The following is a 23,656-nucleotide window of genomic DNA, read 5'->3' on the forward strand; positions in this document are numbered from 1 at the left end:
TCAAATGACAACAGGCTTACAGAAGGAGTTCAGTGGTTGTTTGCAGCTCTGGAATCCCAGACTAGAGTTGCCATCGAAGAGGCAGGCCTGGGCCATCTTGGCGTCTATTCACCCCAAATCTCCTCACCCCATCAAAACCACGCCACTAGCCATCTGGCCAGCTCATGAAAGGATGCTCACCTATGTGAAAATCTGTAATCTACCTGGTATCTTTTACACATCGGGACACGGAAAGTGTTTGCTCTGGATAAGAATGTTAAAAATGCAATTACACAACAGACTCGGCAATCTTTGTGTTTTTCCCCCCTCGGCGCAGAAAGTAAACTTCGGTCCCTCACTCTTCCGACAATGTCAAAAGTCCTCTTCAAGTGTGTGTTAAAAGCCCTGCGGTTGTGCTGCCCAATTGATTCCGGTTCGGCTGGCCTGGGGTACCTGGGTTCAGCTCTCCTTTAGGCCTTCCGTTCGACCCACAATCCCTAGTGGTGGCAAGTGTTTCTTTTTTTCCTGCCCCCTCCTCCCCCCCCCCCCCCCGCCCCCACGCGGCCGGCCTCCGGGAAGAAGGAAAGCGTGGCGTGAAGCCTACTCCTAGCAAATGATCCTCAGCTCCCACGGGCTGCAAACGTGCCGCCGCTCCACTCAGGTAAACTACGGAGTGAGTTACCTGCACTTGGAGAAGGGCCTTACCTGAGCGCGCCTCTGCCAATGGCAGCTCACCTGAGGGAGCTTTGCAGCCAATCACGGCGCAGCTCGTCCCTCGGGCTTGTATCCTTTAGTGAAAGAATTCAGCTCCTTGCGAGAAAGTTACCTGTGGCCGCCCAAGTCCGCCACTTTCTGCTCTGTGGCTGCCCATTGCCACCTTCCAGGAGGACTCCGCGCCGCCCGGCCGCCTCCGAGCTCGGGCCCCATGTGAGGGGCCCCCCCTTATCCCACCTTTCCGGCTAGGTGAGGGCGCGAGCGGGCGAGCGAGCGAGAGTGGTGAGGGGGGACGGAAAAGCAGAATTACCTGTAGCTCTTGTTCTGCCATCTCGGGCGCTCTCACACACCTTCACCTGCACAGACTTGAAAGTCCAGTTTCACCAGAGGCTGAGGCTCCAGGAAAAGGGGAGCGAGTTCATTGGATCAAACATGTCACAAGAGTCGGACAAGTAAGTGGATCACACGCGCCGGCTGCTGCTACTACCACTTTGGGCTGATGGCAACTGGTTTGTTATGTTTTTGTTTTTGTTTTTTTAAGTTGCTATTGTTGGGTTTTTTTTTTTTCTTTCTTTTTTCTTTTTCTTTTTGGTGTATCCAGACTTCTCCAGATTGTGTTTCTACCCTGGTTAAGGGGAGGAACCCTACAAGAATGTGAATGTTTAATCCCCCCTTTGGGCCTTGATAGTCAAAGTAGGTTTTCCTCTTTTCTTCCTCCCTTGCGAATGGTCTCACCTCCCGTCTCCCAGGGCGAATACTTGCATATTGACAGAGGTTTTGGTAGATGAGGGCGGGAGGCCTGTTATTCCCCCCTCTCTTTAGTTGCTCCTACCGCCTTCAGGCTGCTAAGGCCATTTGGAAATTCAGCCGAGTTCCTACGAGGTGTGCAAAGGGCATGCGAGAAGAGCGGGTCTTGGCCGCTTTTGTGTGCGCGCAACAAAGAGCCTTTATCCTGGCGCAGAAACGGCCATCTTCCCGCACTGGGGCAGGAGAGTGCGTGTGTGCGCGCCCGCGTGTGCGCCCCTGGGCCGGGGCGAGGCGCGGGGTCGCGGGGCTCTAGCCCCCGCCCCGTTCCCCTCCCCCACGCTCCCGCGGTGTTTGGCCGCCTCACGCAGGTGCGGGAGGACCGGGCCCTACGGAAATGAGGGGAATTGATTTGAGGCCCCGATGTTGCACTTCCGTGGGGCGGGAAAGGCCGCCTGCGACTTGATTCACCCACGTCCGGACGGCGTGTGCACGCCCCTGCGAGCCCCGGGCCCTGGCGCGGCCCGCCGGGCCCTGGCGCTCCACGCCGGCGGCCGCCACCTCTGGGGTGGCTGGCGGGGCAGCGAGGGTCGCGCCGGGCCTTCCTGGGGGGCTCGGAGGGCTCGGGGCGGCGGGGCCCGGCTTCCCGCGCCTCGAAGGCAGGGCGGGCAAGCGCGTCCTTTCCGTCCGGGATGGGAACTCTGGGCTCGCCCGGGATCGGCGGCCTGCGCGGCCCGCGCCGCGGGTAGCCGGGCCCCGGGCCCCGGTCCAGTCGCGTCCAGGCGGCCTCCCGCAGGCCTGGCCCCCGCCTCGGGGACGGCTTTGTGCTTAGCAGGGGGAGGTGGGGCCGAGGGCGGGAGCGGGAGGGAGCCGGAGGTGGGTCCCGCGGCCTTTCTTGGGATTAAGTGGCGACACTCCCTTCCCCCTCTCGGGCGCGTCCCTGGCTGGGAACTGGCTGAGTCCTCTTGGAAGTGCGTACGGGCCACCTTGCTGCCTGGTAACTTTGCTCTGGTGTCGTGGCCACCCCAAGGAGACCTTCCTGAGGGTGTCTCCGCCGGGGCCAGGGCGCCGGGACGCCGTCGGACCCTCTCCTGACGTGGCCCGGGGCCAGTCCCAAACTGACGGGCCCTGAGTGGGCAACAGGAATGCCCGGAGGACCTGTCCAGAGGTGGAGGGGCGGGCCATCTTCAAAGTAAAGCCGCTGGTAGAGTAGGTGTATGGAACAACACAGGCTGTCATGCTTAAAAATAAAAAATAAGCAAAACCTAAAACAACAAAATCCTACCAGATATTGGTACCGCTTTACCCACCAACGAAAAGCGGACTGCTGGCTACACAGCGGACGGGAAGAACTGCTGGAAACAAACGCTGGAAGAGGGTAGGAGTGGGGGTAGGGATAGGAAGGTGTGTGATTGTGGGAGTATTGCCCACCCCACCCCCGCCACATTTTCTCTCTAGTCTCTGAGAAGTCACTACTCGAGCTTGAAAACTCCAGTTAGCCAGAAGTCGGAGATGACAGCAGAACTTTTTGGATTGTTTTGATCTTCGTGTCAAAAAAATGGTTGCAAATCGGAAAAGACTTACTGCAGTTCCTTAATTAAATCACACGATTAACATTTGGTTGCACTGCTTAGTTTTGTATTACAACATGACTCAAAATGAGTTCCTAATGAAAACGGGTCGATGTTTCTTTTGCCCTGTTAGACCTAGCGCCAAGAAACGATGTATTTAGTATTGAGAAAAGTTCAGCACAATGCATTACTTAATTTTTATGGGTAATAACTATTTGGGGTTACTTATATTTAAGGAAAATAGCTTTTATCTAATCCTAGTTTCCAAGACATAATTTTGTAGCCTGGGAAAAGTAATACTAATAAGAACGATACCCATAAAAGACTGCTGCAGCCCAATTGCCTCTCTTTGCCCGGGCTATTGAGAAATGCTTGAAATTAATAAACGATCCTTGGGATCAATTTTGGGAACTATAGCCTTTGTTTTCTTAACGTCCTCCTCTAGCGGAGGACCGGCAGGGGTGGGTCCCGGATTCACCGGCCTGAAGTTTATGCCATTGTGTGTGTTAGTTACGTGGGGTCGGGGTGTGGGCGCTAAGAAAAAAGACAGAAGAGCGAGTTACTGGGGCTTCCTGCTACAGCAAGCAGAGTCCTGAAGCTTGAGCTTTATCGGCTTCATGGGAAAACCACCTAGGAGGCATGTTTTCTAGAAGTAACCTAAAAGAATACACACAGGATATTTTCCCATAAACCCCATCAAAGTGTAGGTAATCTTTTGGTTAGCAGAGGAAGATAATTCCAGTTAGCAAGTCTGAACTGAAGTAGCATCATCTTTTTTATGGTTGTGGACTTTTCAGATTGAAACGTTCTGCTTTTTATGTTCTGTAATGTTGATGCTATCACTAATTAAAACAAAGTATTTTTAGGACAGCTTGTCTGTGTACATATTTGAAGATTCTCTGTTCCCTCTTAAATTTTATGAAGATTTATGATCTTTGTCAACAAGCTTGTGTATTCTAGCAAGGCAATGATAGATTTAGAAACTTTTTTTGCTGCCAAAACATACAAAATATATTGAGGATATAATATATATATATATGTATACAATTTTGATATCCACAGGTATTTTTCATTACACAAATGTTTTCTGATTACCAGCTATTTGCAACACATTCAGATAGGCATTATAAGAGAATAAAAAGATGTATAAAGATGAGCCACGTCCTCCAGGGGCTTACATTCTCATGGAAGGTGAGATGTGAGCAGACATAATTGTAATTAAGGCAATACCTGGTAAGTGCCTAAAAAAATCACAAAGAAAATATAATGTATTATCAGATCATGGTATATCAATCCTCCTTCTTACTCACCTCGTTTTTGTCTAGGACAATTACTTTTAGGCATTCAATGTGGTTTAAGGAGTCTGGCCATTATTCCAGAAAAGAAACAGAAATTGCTCAAAGTTATAGATATCTCATGTGGTATAAACTTTCAAGTAATGGGATAAAACATTTTAATTATTTTTTTTACTCTTTAGTTTTATACATGCATGTTTGTTTCCATTTGGCTATATAAAATGTATTTTAAGATCATAAACATTAAGTAATCATATCTTCCTCAAACCACTAAAAACCATTCATTTATTTGACAAATGTATCTTTTTTTTTTTTTTTTAATTTTTTTTTTTTCAACATTTTTTATTTATTTTTGGGACAGAGAGAGACAGAGCATGAACGGGGGAGGGGCAGAGAGAGAGGGAGACACAGAATCGGAAACAGGCTCCAGGCTCCGAGCCATCAGCCCAGAGCCTGACGCGGGGCTCGAACTCACGGACCGCGAGATCGTGACCTGGCTGAAGTCGGACGCTTAACCGACTGCACCACCCAGGCGCCCCTTGACAAATGTATCTTGAGTGCCAGGCATTGATCCTGGCATTGAGACCCACTAGTGAATAGAACAGAGTCCTTGCCCTCATGATGCTTACATTCTAGTGGGGGGAAAAACAGACCATCAATCAAGAAGGAATACATAACAAAATAGAGGTTGATAAGTGATATGAAGGAAAGCAAAGCAGACCGAAGAGATTAAGAATAATGGGAGTTGTTTTATATAAGGTGGTCAGGGATGGCCTCTGATGAGATGCACTGGAGATACCTGGGTCAAGAGTACAGGTCCATGGAAGAGCAAGTGCAAAGGCCCTGAGGCAGGAGAGTCCTTGGCATATTCAGAAAGGAGCCCGTAAATCAGAGAGGTAGAGAGATAATGGTAATGAAGTAAACTAACAGTTCTCTCCTTCATAGTCCAGATATCTGTATATTTAAAAAATAGGCAATTATGAATGGTTCTGGCAATGGAGAGATGAGTAAATAATAAGCTAATAGCATCAGCCTTATCTCTTTCCCCAAGTAGCACCAGTTTAATGGTTAAGCTCTAGTGTTCTCTTCCCTACAATGGATTAAATTCTATATACTCCTTAATTTAGAGATGAATAAGTTCACATATCCTAGAAGATTCCTGGAAACTGGAACAGAAGAAGAGGGACCAAGGACAGCTGGTGCTTGCTCTCTCACCCTGCTTTCCTGCCTTCCTCTTGCCCTAATCCAGTGCAAACTTGTATCCTTTAGGAAACAAGATTTATCCACTGTGTTTGGAAGTGAGACACTCCAGTCTGCTTTGGTTAGCTTGGTAGCTTCAATGAAGTAAACTAATATACAGGCAAAATTAACATATTGAAAAATAAGAAAATGCTAGACAATAAGATAAGAATTTGGATTGACTTAAAAAAAAGTTAAATTACATGTGTGCCTAATAAATACACTATTGTCTTCATGTATATTGTGTTTAATAATAGAAATCTCTGAGAAATCCTTTAAATCATTGCTTTCCAAACTCATCTGATTCCAAAAATATCACCTGAGGCATTTGGTAAAACTACAGATTGCTGGGTCCCACCCCCTAGCTATGGAATCAGAGGGGCCAGGGCATCCGAATTTAAAAATTGTCCCAGGTATGTATATTTTATGTACATTTGTGATAGTGTCAGTTAGTGAAATAATGCTTTAAGTGAGTACTCAACATTACTTTAAATAATAAATTCAGTATATATATATATATATATATTTCAGTATATATATATGCATATATATACACACATACACACACACACACGCACACACACACACACTCTCAGGTGTATATCCAATGTGTCAGTGAAATGAAACCTGGGAGCTTTATTTTACATTCTTTGAGCTACCCTGTTTAAGCAACTTCTGATACAATTTCAATTTGGTTTAAGAATTCTTTGGCCCCCTGTCAATTTTGTTTGCTTTCGTTGTTTTGCTGAACTGCCCCTTCTGGAAGAATGGGATCCTTTTGACAGGTCATATATTTCCAGAGCTGCTAAGGACCTCATTTGGAGTGATGTCACCCATGTGGGTCTCTGCCAGGTTTGTAGCTAAGTGTCAAGCTCAGATTTTAGGCTGGAGCCTACTCACCAGGGAGTTAGGTTAGAGTTAGAAGGTCAACCTTGACCTTCTGCACTTTCACATTAGAACCTGAAACTAGTGCACCTTTTTCTAGGGATAGTCATTGAATTTAGAATCTATTCGGTAGCACAAGGTCAAAGATAACAAGTTCGAATGTGATGTTGTTCCTGGTGAAATGATTTAATGGGATGATGGTTGCAGTTTCATTTCTAGGGCTAAGGGTAGCTTTAAGTATTACCTGATAAGATGGTAGTATACTGTCTATTGTCCTGTAAATAGGTCCTGTTTTAAACTGACCACCAGGATCAGGCCACCCAAATGGGCCCAGTGCCCTCTGATTCAAAGAGGATTAGAGTAAGTGCTGGAGCAGTTGATGAAGCACTATATCTAGCAATTTCTATTAGACTCTGCAGTCAAAAGGACAATTTAAACAAGTAGTCAGCAAAGTCCAACATACACAGGCACATTTAAATACTAATACTCAGTAACCTAAGAAGTATTTGTTTGAAATCTATAGATAATCTTAAAAAGATTATTATTTTGATGTTAGGTTTTTAAATCTACTTAAAATTTTTTTAATATTTATTTACTTATTTATTTATTAATTTTTTTTTTTTTTTTTTTTTTTTTTGAGAGAGAGAGAGAGAGAGATAGAGTGCAAACAGAGAAGGGACAGAGAGAGAGGGAGACACAGAATCCAAAAGCAGGCTCCAGGCTCTGAGCTGTCAGCACAGAGCCCGAAGCGGGGCTCAAACCCATGACCTGGGAGATCATGACCTGAACTGAAGTCAGTTGCTCAACCGACTGAGCCACCCAGGTGCCTCAAGCAAATGCTTTGGTTCCTCTTTGTGACTTTGATATAACTGGGCATACATTTCTGGTTAAAAAATGAACAGTTGGGATAGAGTATTTTCCCTCTTACTTCCTCCTCCCTAGTCTGAGCCAACCATGTACCCCTTCCTTCCCTCCCTTCCTTCCTTAATCTGTCTGCTGATACTGCTTTCTTGATTGTTTTTTTCCTCTTATAGTACTTGGGAATGGACACATGTATAGCTTCTATGCATTGAGATACATGTGAATCTGATTTTAGGTACTATTTTAGTCCGTGAACTTTATACTGCATTCTCTTAGCATTCACATGGAGCATAGCATCCCATCCTTGTACCTGAGCCAAGAGTTAAGAAGATGTTGGTAGAAATGATGTTGCCTTATTTAAGTCAACTAAGTTTAACCTTGGAAAATGTTTACTTTTGAGTTATTCTTAGCATAAGAGAAACCTTATCCTAAGTCACTTAGAGTCTCCACTCATGATCCCTGGCTTCATATCAGGGTGTGGACCTTCTCTTCCTTTTCAAAAAGGATTCAAGGATTCCTGCTCAATTATAACAACTAAGTCTAAGCTAAAATTGAGTAGTGATTGGTTTGGCAAACTTGTTCAGGAAAAATTCCTTAGCAAGCAGCAACAGGTTGAATAGGAATTTTTAGTTTGGCCCAGGAGGACTAGTCGTTGCTCAGTAACAACAACATGTACCTGGGAGTCCCTCAGACAGCTTCACAAGTCTTCAAATTGAGGCCCCCAAAGTTCGGGTTAACCTTCTCCACCTGGCCTGCATATTTCCATCCTTTAGAGAAGTCCCAGCTCCTTGGTTCAAATCTGTGTGTGTATCCATCCATCCATCCATCCATCCATCACTAGGAAATTATATTTTATGCTGTAAGTCTTTTAATGGTAAATAGTAAAAAGGACTGGACTAAAATGGATTAAATGGGATAGAAACAAGAAAGTATCTATCTCTTTGAGGATCTACCTCCCAACCCCCACCCCATCCCACCCATTTTTAGTAGGAAGAGGATTAAACAGTGTTTAACTTGATGTGTTTTGGTGACTACCAGGATTAAAGTAACATTATTTCTAAAAACAGCATGTTTAGAATTGCTATATACAACACCATACAAGTACTCATTTTTAGAGTTCTTTGGAGACTCCTGGAAAAGCTGGTACATTTCAGGGGATTTCAATGTACATTTCAACAATAAGTAGGGTTATGGAGATTGTTTATGCATTTGAATGGGCATTCAGTGGAAAGCAATGGCTGCAGGGATGAAGAGCCTTATTTTACTTTGTAATGAACATGGCAATGAACTTTGTGGGGAGCACTTTTAAAGTGATCTGACTTCACATTCACTCGCAAGGAAATGCTTCCTTTACAAGTGTGAATGCAGACACCCTCCAGAGTAGAAAAAGACAGCAAGATTTGCTTGCTGTTTCTCTTTACTTTGGTGCCCGCCTTTCATCTGAACGCTGGATGTCCAAGTATAGCTTACCGCCCCCCTCCCGCTCCCACCCCTTGCCACAGTCTTTTTTTTTTTTAAGGTCTCTGAATTCAGACTGGAGTTTTAGAAAAGACAAGTGCAGTAAACGCAGTAAAGAGAGGAAGAGAAAGAGCAGGAAGAAACTGTTCTTTAGTCACTTTTAGAGTTGCCAGCATTTTCTTAGTAGGAGGAAAGTTGCTGTGCTACCTGGCTGAGGTTTACTGTAGGATGGCGTGTGGCTATTTATCCTTCTGGGGAACTGATCCTGACTTTAACCTGAAGCCTGGAATCCTAGAGCTAGGGAGGGCTGTAGAAATCACATAGGGCATGTGAGTACCCAAGACAGGATTTGGAGCTAAAAGTTTGGTGTAAGAAGTAAAGTGCCATACACTCTTAATTCTGTGTTGCATGTTGAGGTTGTAAGTATGGGTTGAAAATTGGACACTTTGATTAATTTGAAAAAAATATGCTGGCTTTTTGGGGAAGGGAGATTGGGAACAGGGGAGGCATTGCCTATTTACTTTTTAAAATAGGAACGTGAATACATAACATGCCTGTTTAAGGTTCTGATAGTATTAGTGTGAGTTAGAATGGACTTCCCTTCCCACACTCACCTCAAATCATTGCTTTTAGTTCTCAGTTCAGTGAGCCCCATAAAATAACTGCTTTCTGTACTTCTTGTATCTAACTTTTCGAAGAAGCTCAAGGAACAAAGGTAGCTCTTTTTTGCCTCTTTCCTGAATTGCCAATAAGATAATTAACATAAGATCCGAGAACTCTTTTTTTTTCATTATTTTTCATCTGTAAAATAAAATTGAAATAAATGAGCTCTGAGGATAATACCTGCTGCAAAATTCTGAGTCTCATTTTCTCCCTGCAGAGGGTTCTGGGCTGGTGGCGACTCACAGGAACTGTAAAGGGTGTTAGCAAGATAGGAAAGTACTGGGCACAATGGGACTTGCTTCCACTCCGAAACCACCCTCACCCTTTTAGCAGAATAAAAGGTGGTCTGACTAAGATGACAAAGACATCCGGCAGGTGGGAGAAATTCAGAGGGACACGTGGAATTCAGATGGGCAGGTAGGAAGTAAAATCAATGGGTTACCTAGAGGAGCCCCGCACAGCTTCGCTAGAATGATAGATAAAAGGTACAAGAAAATCAGATAAAAAGAGCTGGTAGGTACTCTGAGAACTCTTTGCAGAGAGAGTCTAGGAAGTGGGTTACCCTGGGCAGGTTTGAGTGAGAATGAGGCAATATCAGAACAGATGGAACATTGAGTAAAATGTAGCAAGCTGAGAACCTTAGGCTAACTGGGAGAACCTCTCTCTCCCTTCCCTTTCCCTTCCCCTTCCCCTCCCCCTCCCTCCTTCCCCTCCTCCCCCTTTTCCCCCCCTTCCCCCTTCTCCTTTCTTCTTCCTTTTTCTTCTCCCCTTCTCCTCCTCTTCCCTACTCTTTTTCCTCCTAACAAAATATAATTCAGGGACACCTATTGCCAGACAATATTACCAAGCCAGTAGTTTAGTCAGTGTTCAGGAAAGGTATTAAATAATAGAAGGATAAGAATAGTATCTGTGGTTTCACTTCAATTATTAGGTAATATATTATTTCACATCAGGCATACATAATGACCATTCATTTAGGTCTGGAATAAAATCTCCTCTGGTATCCTATTGTGTGATATGTAGGATTTAAGGTCTCTGAAGTCAATTTTCTCAGAAGTCAGTAACTGCTAACCAGGACAAAATGGATAATGGATTGTAGCTCTTGGAAGATTTTCATGTTGGAGGACTTTTTCTAGGTTACAAGTCCCTTTACATACATTTTTCTTCCTCTGCAGACCACGATTTTTTTTTTTTTAAGCTGCTTTGGAGTCTTGGTGTCTCCTTTTAAAAATATGTATATCTTACATATCTTTGAAAGCATTTTAATAAAGGACAGATGCTTCAATAGAAATATGGTCAAAGAACATGAGTAGATAATGCACAAAAGTTATAAAAAACTGGGTTTGAGGAAAATACCTTTCTAGGAGGATTATAAATTATTGTAAACCTTCTGGAAGGCAGTGTGGTAAAACCGTTTGAAATGGGCCTACTTGTTGACAGGACACCTGGATTCCAGTTGTAGGGATTTGTCTTAAAGAAATAATCAAGGCTATTAATTGTAGCATTATTTTTGAAAGCAAAACATCAGAAAATCCCTCTAGCACCTAGCTCCAAAGGATTGGTTTCTGTGCTCAGTGAGATGGTGGGATTCTCTGCAAGCATAATAAATCCTATTAAGAAAAATATTTAATGGCAGGAGAAAATGTTCATGACGTTATTGTGTTGGAAAGTTTACAGACAGAGAAAATAAAGCATCAATAATAATAGCAGTAACCCCACAATAGGTTAACAGTGGTTTGCTCTCTGGAGAAATTATAGATACTACTGTCTCTTACTTGTCTTTCTAGTTTGCTTTAGTGAGCTTGCACTGCTTTTGTGATAAAAGAGAAAAATTTAAAGGTTACATTGTAAAATAGTCATTCCACCAGGGAGACATTTGAAAATAACGCTTACCTAGCCTACACAATGGAAAAGCCCGCCTGCTTGCTTGTTCCAGGTAGCATTTATCTGCTCTCCCCCCCCCCCCCCCCCCCCACCAAGAAGTCCCTGCCTCTCTCAGTACACTTCACTGCTGCTATGCCTCCCTCACCTGTAGCTTTGTTGGGTTTATGTCTCAACAACCTTGTATTTTTGGATTTGACCAATTACCGGCTTCCAGCTATTTTTCAAAATAGAACAAATGGGTGTAGGAGTTTCCAACCCTGGTATAATTTGAAGCTGGGGAATGACTAAGGAGAGAAACTCCTTCCACTCAGTAGGCTGTAGGTACCTGCATGGTTTCCCTTGGAGAAAATTCTCTGTAGAGGAGGCAGCCTTGACTCAGACTCTGCCTTGAGTGTTCCTGGGAGAGACTTGGTGATGAGCCCAGTTGTTTTTAAGCTATAGGAGGAACACGGAGAGCACAGAATATGACTTCCTTTAAAAAAAAAAAAAAGCAGTTGTCGGCAAGTTTGAGTTTCTGTTACTTTTTAACGAGAATTTATTTTTTTCCACAATTTATTTTTTTCCATAACGTAGACTTGCATTTTCCCTGGAGGGCCGAGCGAGTGACTCATCTACCTGCTTCTACAAGCTGGTACATAGATCATGCCAGACGGGCGCTGGAGTCTGTTAGTTAAGCTGTATGAGATTGCATCACTGGATTTCCTGCAGGCTCTTTAATGGAGTCTTTGTAGAAAATATGAAATTATTTGCTTATCAACATACCCGAGAGCATCCACAGTAGGGAACAAAAAGTACACAATATGAACTTGGGGGAGAAAATGGCCTTACAGAATCACTGCAGTTGCCAAACTTCTGTCAAGGAAAGAAAAAAAAAAAAAAAAAAAAAAGGACGGGGGTGGGGGTGGGGGGCGGGGGAAGGGTGGAGGGAGTTTTTTTTTTGAAAATGGAAATGAAGTCTGTAAATAGGAGCAAACCAAAGCAATGTTTGGCTATGGGAATCAACACAAGAGTTTGAAACAGAAACTCATGGTAAGTATATCTTTTGGTTGTGGATTCAAAAATGAAATTTGCAATTGCCCCTTTCTCTCCCATGCCTACCTGGTTTCCCCTCCCCCATATGTTCCTTCTTATAGTGCAGAAATTCATCAGACCTCAAATACTGTATCTAACATTTTCAAAAATCGTTATATTCTTTGAATGTTCAAAGTCTAAATAAAAGCACGTATTCTTACAGGGCTTGTGGGAGCCAGGAGCGAAGGGCTACAGTTTGTCTTTTTCTTCGTATTTTGTTGTCAATTTTAGTAAACAGCCTAACCGGTGTGGTTTGTATTCTGTTCAGCCACGTGAAACCACAAATTTGCTTTTTGAATTTGCCCGCAAATCTCGGTACACGATTCATTGATCACTTCTAGTATCCTGAGGTTGAAATAGACTGGGGTAGTGATTGTTTCTCTCTTTCCTCATTTAAAAGACCCGTATGCTTTTTTTTTTGTCTTCCTGATCCTTCCTAAACAATGAAATACCTGTGTGGTAGATACCTGGGATACATTTAATTACAAGTTGCAAGTTTTTCTATTGCAGCATACCCATGCTTGGCCAGGTGAAAATTGAACACACCACTGAGAGCTTTTTGGACTAACTAGATTTTGTTGTTGCACCAGTATTCCTAGACTATGGAGGACATTGAAAGGTTATGATTCTGAGATTTTTATTGTACTGACCCTAGGCTGGACAATTTTGTAAATCACTGTTTTGCAGCCTTTCTGCATGATAGGGTAAACTGCTTCGAAGGCCATCTCCCAGGCTGACTTTCATCATAACTATTTTATAGTGTACTTCTGCATTTTCACTTGTGTGTGTGTGTGTGTGTGTGTGTGTGTGTGTGTGTGTATGTGTGTTTTAAGCACCATTTTGGGTGGAGACTTTCTGATTATGAACATAATATATGGTCATTAGGAAAAACTGGAAACTAGAGAAAGTTATAGAGGAAAAATTATTCATAATTCCAGGATCCTAACACTGTATATTTTCTTACAGTGTCTAGTAAGTGCCTGCATATGAATGTGGTTATAAAAGAATATATAAATTATTATCCGCCCTTTTTACAACATTCATGCCATTCAGGGCTTTCCATTTAATGCTCTCTTATTAGCATTTTACTTGTTTCTTAAGTATTCTACATAACACTTAAAGATGAAATCAGCCATCTTCTATTTTTATTCAGGCTGTTTTTACTTTTTCATGATTATAAATCATGCTTGTATATAAATCTTTGTATCTCTGGTTATTACTTCAGAATAGGTTTCTGGAAGTATAAAAATGAAAAGACATAAATATTTTTAAGTTCTTGATTTGTAATTTGAAAATGACTGCTAGAAAGAGTGTAAAGCCTTTTCTTCCTACAATGGTGGAGAGTGTCTTTTGCACATCATGTCCTCAGTAAATGAGAATTACAATTTTTTTGTCAACTCGAGAGGCAAAATAAAAGGGTAACTTTCAGTTTGGTTTAACTTTTGTTTAGTAATTAACTTTCAGTTTGGTAATTAAGGAAGTTAACATTTTCTCAGATGTTTATTGGTCATTTATATTTCTTTTTATTAAAGATCTGGCTCTTGCCCTAGCTACAGTTGTGTGGTGTCTTGGATGAGGGGACCTTGGGGCTGAGTTCCAGCCATGCTTCCCCTGGGCCTCTGCCCAGGGAAAAGGGCACCTTCCAACATCTGTACAAATGTACCATATGGGTTAGCAGGGCCCTCTTCTTATTTTTTCACTCATTAAAAAAAATAAAAAACATCTATGATGCTGACATTTTTATTATTGATTTGTGAGGGCTTTTTACACAGTTATAATTAACCCTTTTATCAAAATTCTGGCTATCGTTTCCCCAGCTTCCTGTTTGTCATTTAATTTCATGATGTAAACAATGTTCAGAGCTTTACATTTCTCGGTGACAAATAGCACAGCTCTTGTATGTGTGTGAGTACTTTCATGGCTTTCAAATTGTGATTTGGGAGTTTGAGATTAACCTTTAGGGACTTGTTAAAATCTTTTCTTTTGGTTTAGCCTTAGTTTTAAGGTTATTTGAAAGACCCTTGGGGGGAAAAAAGACCCTTGATAAGGTAATTAATTCATAATTGATTGTAAAATCATTAGAATATACGATTTCTTTCTTTTTTTTTTTAACGTTTTATTTATTTTTGAGACAGAGAGAGACACAGCATGAACGGGGGAGGGGCAGAGAGAGAGGGAGATACAGAATGGGAAGCAGGCTCCAGGCTCTGAGCCATCAGCCCAGAGCCCGACACGGGGCTCGAACTCACGGACCGCGAGATCGTGACCTGAGCCGAAGTCGGCCGCTCAACTGACTGAGCCACCCAGGCGCCCCTACGATTTCTTTCAAAACTACCACTCAGTGGGGCACTTGGATGGCGCAGTCAGTTGAGCATCTGACTCTTGATTTTGGCTCAGGTCATGGGATGAAGCCCTATGTCTGGCTCAGTGCTGAGCTAGAGTCTGCTTGAGATTCTCTCTCTCTCCCTCTGTCCCTCTTGCTCACTCTCTCTCTCTCTCTCTTAAAAAACAAAAAAACCAAAATACTATTACTTGGAGATGTTAACACTGCTAACACTTTGACGTGGATATTTTACTGTCTTTTCCATGTATGTACATACAAATATACTATGTATACAGAGATGAGATAGTAATTTACATACTGTTTAATAACATGTTTTTAATATTGATCGTGGATAGCTTTCTATGATAAATATTAAAAAAATTTTTTTTAATGTTTATTTATTTTGAGGGACAGAGAGAGACAGGGTTGTGAGCCCAGGAGGGTCAGAGTGAGAGGGAGACACAGAATTGCAAGCAGGCTCCAGGCTCCAAGCTGTCAGCACAGAGTCTGATGCAGGGCTCAAACCCACCAACCACTAGATCGTGAACTGAGCTGAAGTCCGAGGCTTAACTGACTGAGCCACCCACGCACCCCTCATGATAAATATTTTTAATGGCCCATGGTTTTGCATGGAATGGAGACGCCCAAATTAAGCAGTTCCCTGTCATCATACATTTAGGTTTTTTTTCTCAGTTTTTTACTATTAAAAGCCAATATTTGAATGATTATCCTCAGAGCTAAATCTTCATATACTTCTTAGTTATGTCCTTAAAATATGTTCTAATGAATAGACATTCCTGATCAAAGGTATGCTCTTTTTAAAGACAATTTGGTTCATATTTCCAAATTGCCATCCAGATATTTTCTTCTCATTAACACCCACCAACGGTGTATCTGAGGGAGTCAGATTCCGAGTTCCTTCCCCAACAATGCATATTATCCTCTGTTTAGTATTTGCCAGTTTGATAGGGTAAAAGTGGTAAGTTATTTGGGACTGTGTTTCTTTCCATTTACTCAAATTATCTTTTTTGTCTCAGGAGAGCTTTATGTTTTGATTTTAATATATATAGTATTTTGATATCTTAAAAGCTCCTGATGGGGTTTTATAAAGAGTTTGGCGTCACTAGGAAGAGTCAGCAGAATGTCCAGCCATGGTCTCTTGTCTCAGGACAAGTCACTGGGCCTGAGAACTGTCCCTAATTCACAGCCCCCATCCCTTGGCAAAGAAAGCAGTGACCCAGGTCTGCACTCAGTCTCCCTAACCAAAGACCACAAGTTCAGGGAACTGCATCAAGGGATCGGGAGCCTATATCTCCAAGTTGACTGATGATGACTGAATACAGGATGAATATATTCGAACAACAAATAAGTGGTCACCACACACATCTACTCCAGCTTGTGATTTATTGACTGCTTATAGGCCAGGCACAGAACTGGGCACCATGCCAGGTGCTGAGACCACAGAGATGAAACAGACTGCTAGTTTAAGGTCTGAGAAACTTGAACAATATAATTAGGGGAAAAAAAGTAATTAGAAAAAAAAATGCACATTTACCTTCTGTTTTGGAGGTAATTAGTTGTGGGAAAATTGGAGGCAGGAAGGGCCAAAATAAGACAAAATATTACAAATCTTCGAATTTTCTGCTTTATTTTGATTTGAAAAGTCCTCTCACTGTTTTTCATTTCTCAGGCCTTGGTTTGGTCAGGCTTTTATCCATTGACATTTTGGGGGGTCTATTATTATGGGTTTAAGAAACACTTTGGTTGTTTATCTAAATAGTAGGGCTATTTAAAATGGAGTCACTTTTCAAAGATAAATCTCTAGGGCTCTGTAATTAAACCTTGTATTAAAGAACTCTTCTAGAGCTATGGGGTTAAAACATGTTTCCATTCTCTGTCATGTGCATGTAGCTTGTAGCGTTAAAGGTGACATCTGTAGAAACTGGTAATTTATGGAAGTGACTTGGTACTTTTCTAAACATCTCGGACAATTAGAAATTTATTTTAAAAGTGTTGGGGGCATTATAGCCAGCTGCATTAATAAGGAACTCATGGGGTGCTTGGGTGGCTCCGTCGGTTAAGCGGCCGACTTCGGCTCAGGTCATGATCTCGCGGTCCGTGAGTTCGAGCCCCGCGTCGGGCTCTGTGCTGACAGCTCAGAGCCTGGAGCCTGTTTCGGATTCTGTGTCTCCCTCTCTCTGACCCTTCCCCGTTCATGCTCTGTCTCTCTCTGTCTCAAAAATAAATGTTAAAAAAATTTTTTTTCAAAAAAAAAAATAAGTAACTCATAATCTGGTTTGTGAATTATTGAGGCTTGTTTTCTTCAATCTTCTTATCATTAACCTTTTGGATATATAATTTTTTCTGCCCTAAAGACCTAACAAAGGCATGAAAAGGAAAATTCAGCTTAATTTGTTTGGCCACTGATTAAGGAGAAAAAAACATTTAATTCCAGTAGAAGGTAGAATTCATTATTTTATTTTAATTTTTTACTTATTTTTATTAAAAATTTTTTTTATGTTTATTCAATTTTGAAAGACAGAGATAGAGCACAAGCAGGGGTGGGGCAGAGAGAGAGGGGGGCACAGAATCTGAAGCACGCACTAGGCTCTGAGCCATCAGCACAGAGCCCGACACAGGGCTTGAACTCATGAACTGTGAGATCATGACCAGAGCCAAAGTCAGATGCTCAACCAACTGAGCCACCCAGGCATCCCTATTTTATTTTAATTTTTAAAAAATGTTTATTTTTCAGAGAAAGATACTGTGAGTGGAGGAGAGGCAGAGAGAGGGACATAGAGGATCCCAAGCAGTCTCTAGGCTGTCAGCTCAGAGCCTAATGTGGGGCTTGAACTCATGAACTGTGAGATCATGACCTGAGCTGAATCAGGAATCCAATGCTTCACTGACTGAGCCACCCAGGAGCTCTTAGAATGCGTTAATTTAAATATATTCTTTGATTTTCCAGGATTTCATGTGAACCATACTGTACTTTCTCTTGTTATTTAAAATTTTCTTAAAGCCATACATTTAAGAATTGTTTGATTAGGAAGTCTACCATTTGCAAGGTACAAATAGTGGCCTTCCCCCATGAAAACTATATAGAACTATGTCACTGAAGGGCAGTCTTTAGTCATATTGCATATTTTTCTCTTGTTTCCAGTCTGACCCTGGAATAAGTATTTGTTCATGATTTTATGATTTCTTTGTAAATATTTTAATGGCAACAGAGCATTACCTGTGGATTTGCTCATTGACTTAAATTTAGGTTACATGTAGGTTAACATAGTTCTCACTGTATAAAATCATACTTTTATAAAAATTCTCAGACATAAAACCTTTCAAGATTTTTAGATCACTTCCTAGAATAAGTTTGTATGAGTGGAATTTACTGGATTAAAATATGTGAATATTTTTTAAAAATTTCATTACACAATAACTATACGTTTAGGGAGGAAAAAGGCAAATACACCTTCTGTAATTCTCTCCTACCATTTTCAACAGAATCTTGACAGTTTCTAGATGTGTTTCTAGGTATTATATATTTATTACATATGAATGTGTATGTATTTGAGAATTTTAAAAATTTTCATTTTTTCTACATAAATGATTTTATACATGTTATAATTTTGATTTTTCATGTCAATAATACAGAACACCTTCTTTTTAAATGGTTGTACAATATTCCACAGTATGAATATATGCGTGGCTAAAGGATGAATTCATAGAAGTGGGTTAAAGGCTAAGCATATTGAAATCTTAGAGTGTTCCTCAAAAATGTTACTTTAATTAATATTCCAATCAATAATATTTGGATATACCCATCTGCCTACCATCAACCAATGGATCTTTTCAGTCTCCAAAATTTTTGCTACCAGGAAAATTGTATCTATTCTCTTACTTTACATTTCTTTAATTATTTTCATATATCTAAAAGCCATTTTTATTTATTTTTTCCCCTGTGGACTGTTAATGTTCTTTGCCTATTCTATTTCATTGTTGGCCTTTTTTTTTTTTTAAAAATGGCTTTGTTGAGGTATAATTAATGCATAAAGAATTGCATATATTTGATGTGACATATTTTGCATGTGTCTTTTTTTTTTTTTTTCCAACGTTTTTTTTTTAATTTTATTTTTGGGACAGAGAGAGACAGAGCATGAACGGGGGAGGGGCAGAGAGAGAGGGAGACACAGAATCGGAAACAGGCTCCAGGCTCCGAGCCATCGGCCCAGAGCCTGACGCGGGGCTCGAACTCACGGACCGCGAGATCGTGACCTGGCTGAAGTCGGACGCTTAACCGACTGCGCCACCCAGGCGCCCCTGCATGTGTCTTAATGTACAATTCAGTGAATTTCGAAATACGTAAGCACCTGTGATACCATTACCATAATCAAGATAATAGATATATCCAACACCTACCAGAGTTTCCTGTGTCCCTGTGTGGGTATGTATGTTAAGAACACAACATCAGATTTACCTTCTTAGCGAATTTTGAAGTGCATAATACCGTATTGTTAACTACAGGGACTAATGTTGTATAGCAGCTCTCCATAATCTATTCATCTAGTATAACTGAAACTTTAAACCTGTTGTATAACAACTCCCCAGTTCACCCTCTCCCTAGCTGCTGGGGAATACAACCCAATGTTGTATTCTCTCCTTTTATGAGCTTGGCTACTTTAGACAGCTCATTTAAGTCCTAGAGTATTTGTCTTTCTGTCTGTATCTGGCATATTTCACTTCACATAATGTCCTCCAGGTTTATGCATGTCGTTGCAAATGGCAGGATTTCTATTTTTTAAAGGTGAAGTAATATACCCCTGTATGTATACACCAAGGGAATTCCTTATCTATTCCTCTGTTAATGGACACTTGATTATTTTCATATCTTGGCCATTGTGAATAGTGACGCGATGCACAGTGAAGCGAAGATATTTCTTCGAGATCCTGATGTTCATTCTTTTGGATATATACCCAGAAGTGAGACTGCTGGTCTTTTAACTATGTTGTGTTTTTGGCTCCGCAGAGATTTTTAATTTTTACGTAGCTGAATTTATCTGTTTTCTTAAATGGCTTCTAGATTTTATCCCTTGCTTAGCAAGCCTTTCTCTATTTTAAAGTTACAAACAACCCCTTCCCCAACACTAATTTCTCCCAAATTTTATTCTGCGTTCTCTGCCTTATGATTTCACATTTCTATTGAAAGCTTTGATCCATCTGGAATTTACTTGATGAAGAAGTGAAGTAGGATTCATACTTAATTGTTTTTCCAGATGGCCACTCTATTGTGCCAATACCACTTACTGAATAACACATACTTCCCCTGCTTTTTGAAATCACATATTAAATATTTATGTGTATTGGGCTGTTTCTTTTTTTTTTTAATAAAAATTTTTAATGTTTTTACTCATTTTTGAGAGACAGAGAGAGAGGGAGACACAGAATCAGAAGCAGGCTCCAGGCTCTGAGCTGTCAGCACAGAGCCCGATGTGGGGCTCGAACTCACAGACCGTGAGATCGTGACCTGAGCTGAAGTCGGACGCTCAATCAACTGAGCCACCCCGCTGCCCCTTATTGGGACTTTTTCTTAACTCTTCATTCCTTTCCATTGATCTATCCATTTATGCTTCAGAAGCAACGATGTACCTATTCACTTATCTTTATAAAATGTTTCCATATCTGAAAGGGATGTGCCATATCATTACTTTTCTTTAAAATATCTTCCTGGTTATTTTTTCCTTCTTTCTTTTCTATTTTTTTTTTTTTTCATTTTCATATAAACTTCAGAATCAGCTGCTGTAGTTTTCAAGAAATCCTGATTTGGGGTTGGGGAAGAAGGAAGGGAATACATTAAATTTTATGGATACCTTTGGTATAGAGCTGATATTTTATTAATATTATAAATTTTTATTAATTTTGTAACTTTTAGTAATTTTAATTTTATTAATATTGTTAATATTGTATCTTACTATTTAAGAGGAGAGTATGTCTTGCTTCATTTATTTCTTTAATGTTTCTCATCAAAGATGATAGATCTTGCATCTTTACTGTTAAGTTATTTAAAAATAAGTTTTCTGGGATGCCTCGGTGGTTCAGTTGTTTAGGCACCCACTTTGACTCAGGTCATGATCTTGTGGTTCGTGAGTTCGAGTCCCTCATTGGACTCTCTGCTTTCAGCATACAGCCTTCTTTAGATCCTCTGTCCCCTTCTCTCTCTGCCCCTCACCTGCTTGTTCGTTCTCTCTCTCTCTCTCTCTCTCTTAAAAATAAATAAATATTTAAAATATTTAAATTTTCTCAAAAGTATATTATCTTCTTGGTACTATTTTAAGTGGAGTCTTTTCTTTTTTTACATGTTTTAGCTGTGTTTTTTTTTTTTACTTAAAAAATTTTTTAATGTTGAAAATATATTCCAGTTAGTTAGCATATAGTGTAACAGTGATTTCAGGAGTAGATTCCTTAATGCCCCTTACCCATTTACCCATCTCCCCTCCCACAACCCCTCTAGTAACCCTCTGTTCTCCACTTTAAGAGTCTCTTATATTTTGTCCCCCTCTCTGTTTTTATATTATTTTTGCTTCCCTTCCCTTGTGTTCATCTGTTTTGTATCTTAAAGTTCTCGTATGAATAAAGTCATATGATATTGTCTTTCTCTGGCTGACTAATTTCACTTAGCATAATACCCTCCATTTCCATCCACATAGTTGCAAATGGCAATATTTCATTCTTTTCGATTGTCAAGTAATAGTCCATTGTATGTGTATACCACATCTTCTTTATCCATTCATCCACCGATGGACATTTGAGCTCTTTCCATACTTTGGCTATTGTCAATCGTGCTGCTGTAAACATTGGGGTGCATGTGTCCCTTTGAAATAGCATACCTGTCTCTATACCTTGGATAAATACCTAGTAGTGCAATTGCTGGGTCATAGGGTAGTTCTATTTTTAATTTTTTGAGGAACCTCCATACTGTGCTCCAGAGTGGCTGCACCAGCTTGCATTCCTACCAGCAGTGCAAAAGAGATCCTCTTTCTCCGCATCCTCGCCAACATCTGTTGTTGCCTGAGTTGTTAATGTTAGCCGTTCTGACAGGTGTGAGGTGGTATCTCATTGTGGTTTTGATTTGTATTTCCCTGATGATGAGTCATATTGAGCATTTTTTCATGTGTCGGTTGGCCATCTGGATGTCTTCTTTGGAGAAGTGCCTATTCATGTCTTTTGCCCATTTCTTCACCGGATTATTTGTTTTTTGGGTGTTGAGTTTGATAAGTTCTTTATAGATTTTGGATACTAACCCTTTATCTGATATGTCGTTTGCAAATATCTTCTCCCATTCCTTCGGTTGCCTTTTAGTTTTGCTGATTGTTTCCTTTGCTGTGCAGAAGATTTTTATTTTGATGAGGTCCCAATAGTGCACTTTTGCTTTTGTTTCCCTTGCCTCTGGAGATGTGTTCAGTTAAGAAGCTGCGGCCAAGGTCAAAGGTTTTTGCCTGCTTTCTCCTCGAGGATTTTGATGGCTTCCTGTCTTACATTTAGGTCTTTCATCCATTTTGAGTTTATTTTTGTATATGGTGTAAAAAGTGGTCCAGGTTCATTTTTCTGCATGTCGCTGTCCAGTTTTCCCAGCACCACTTGCTGAAGAGACTGTGTTTATCCCATTGGGTATTCTTTCCTGCTTTGTCAAAGATTAGTTGGCCATACGTTTGTGGGTCCATTTCTGGGTTCTCTATTCTGTTCCATTGATGTGTCTGTTTTTGTGCCAGTACCATACTGTCTTTATGGTTACAGCTTTTGTAATACAGCTTGAAGTCTGTAGCTGGTTGTTTTTATATACCATAGGTATTGATTTTTAAATGTTATTTTTCACCCACCTACCTTACTTTATTGCCTTTTGCTTGTAACATTTGTTCCCCAGATTATTTTGGGTATCAGTAATGAGGTCATATTGTGTGTAAATGATGTTTATTCATCTCTTCCAGTTTTTCTACCTTGTATTTCATTTTTATTTTTAAGTGTATCAATCTATAACTATAGAACAGTATTAGCTAATACTAATATTTGTGAGAGTGGATATCCTTGTCCAACACCTTCAGGGTTTCAGCATTAAATATTATCTACTCTTTGAAAAGCTCTTGGTTTTATGTGCTCTTGTACCTGACTGTCTAACTGAACTCCTCTATTCTAATATCTATCCATTCATCTCCTCTTCTCCTCTGAGTCTCAAATTGTCTTATGTTATCGACAAATAATGATTATTTTTTCTCCTTTTCAGTTTTTCTGTTTTCTTAAATCTTTCTCTTTTATTACATTGCTCAGGATGTAATGTATGATGTTGAAAAGCAGGGTAGCAGAGGACATTCTGGAAAGGAAGTGGTTTTAATGTCTCATTTTTAAGCATAATGGGACTATAGTTTTTTGACTATCAAGAATGATTTTCATATGAAGGTTATTCTCTTACTATTCTGATATCCATTAATAAATTTCCTACTTTTTTTGGGAACAGTCTTGTATTCCTGGGATAAGCCTTTTGTGGCCACAATGTGAAAACATATCGATAGATTCAGTTCATCAATATTACTTTGAGGATTTTATTTTGTATTCACCCCATTCTCAGTACTTACTGGAATTATGGCCTTTGTGACATGGGGAGGTTACTTCATCGCTCCGTGCCTCAGTTTCTCCTCCAGAAAACTGGAATAATAGTAAGAGATCTTGCCTCCCAGCATTGGGGTGAAGTATATAAGTCCATGGTATATGGTAAATCTTCAGTAAATGTCAGCCATCATTAATCATTGACACTGTAACTGATCCTGTTCTCTTGTTACTTGTGTTTGTGTGTGTGTGTGTGTGTGCACGCGCGCGTGTGTGTGTGTATGGGTCTGTGCTGTCTTTTGCATTTTGATCTCCATGTTATGCCAGCTGATTAGATTGAGTGGGGAAACTTGCCATGTCTTACTACACTCTGC

The 23,656-nt window shown here is 40.7% G+C and overlaps 1 protein-coding gene across 3 annotated transcripts in view; it reads left to right on the top strand.

Annotated features, from left to right (window-relative positions):
• Positions 1-602: 602 nt before the first annotated feature.
• The window catches only part of GRHL2 (grainyhead like transcription factor 2), a 173,955-nt gene continuing 150,901 nt past the window's right edge, over positions 603-23,656 (top strand). The window contains exon 1 of one of the 3 annotated variants that reach the window (XM_058698717.1): positions 603-942. Coding sequence is in view for 2 of the 3 variants with exons in the window: in XM_058698715.1 (XP_058554698.1) it covers positions 1,126-1,145 (20 nt within the window). In the remaining variant the exon portion in view is untranslated. Of the gene's footprint in view, positions 1,146-23,656 lie in introns of all 3 variants that reach the window. The other 2 variants (XM_058698715.1, XM_058698716.1) reach the window with 2 other exon arrangements.

The sequence above is a fragment of the Neofelis nebulosa genome, chromosome 14 (assembly GCF_028018385.1).
Source record: "Neofelis nebulosa isolate mNeoNeb1 chromosome 14, mNeoNeb1.pri, whole genome shotgun sequence".
Taxonomy (NCBI): Eukaryota; Metazoa; Chordata; class Mammalia; order Carnivora; family Felidae; genus Neofelis; species Neofelis nebulosa.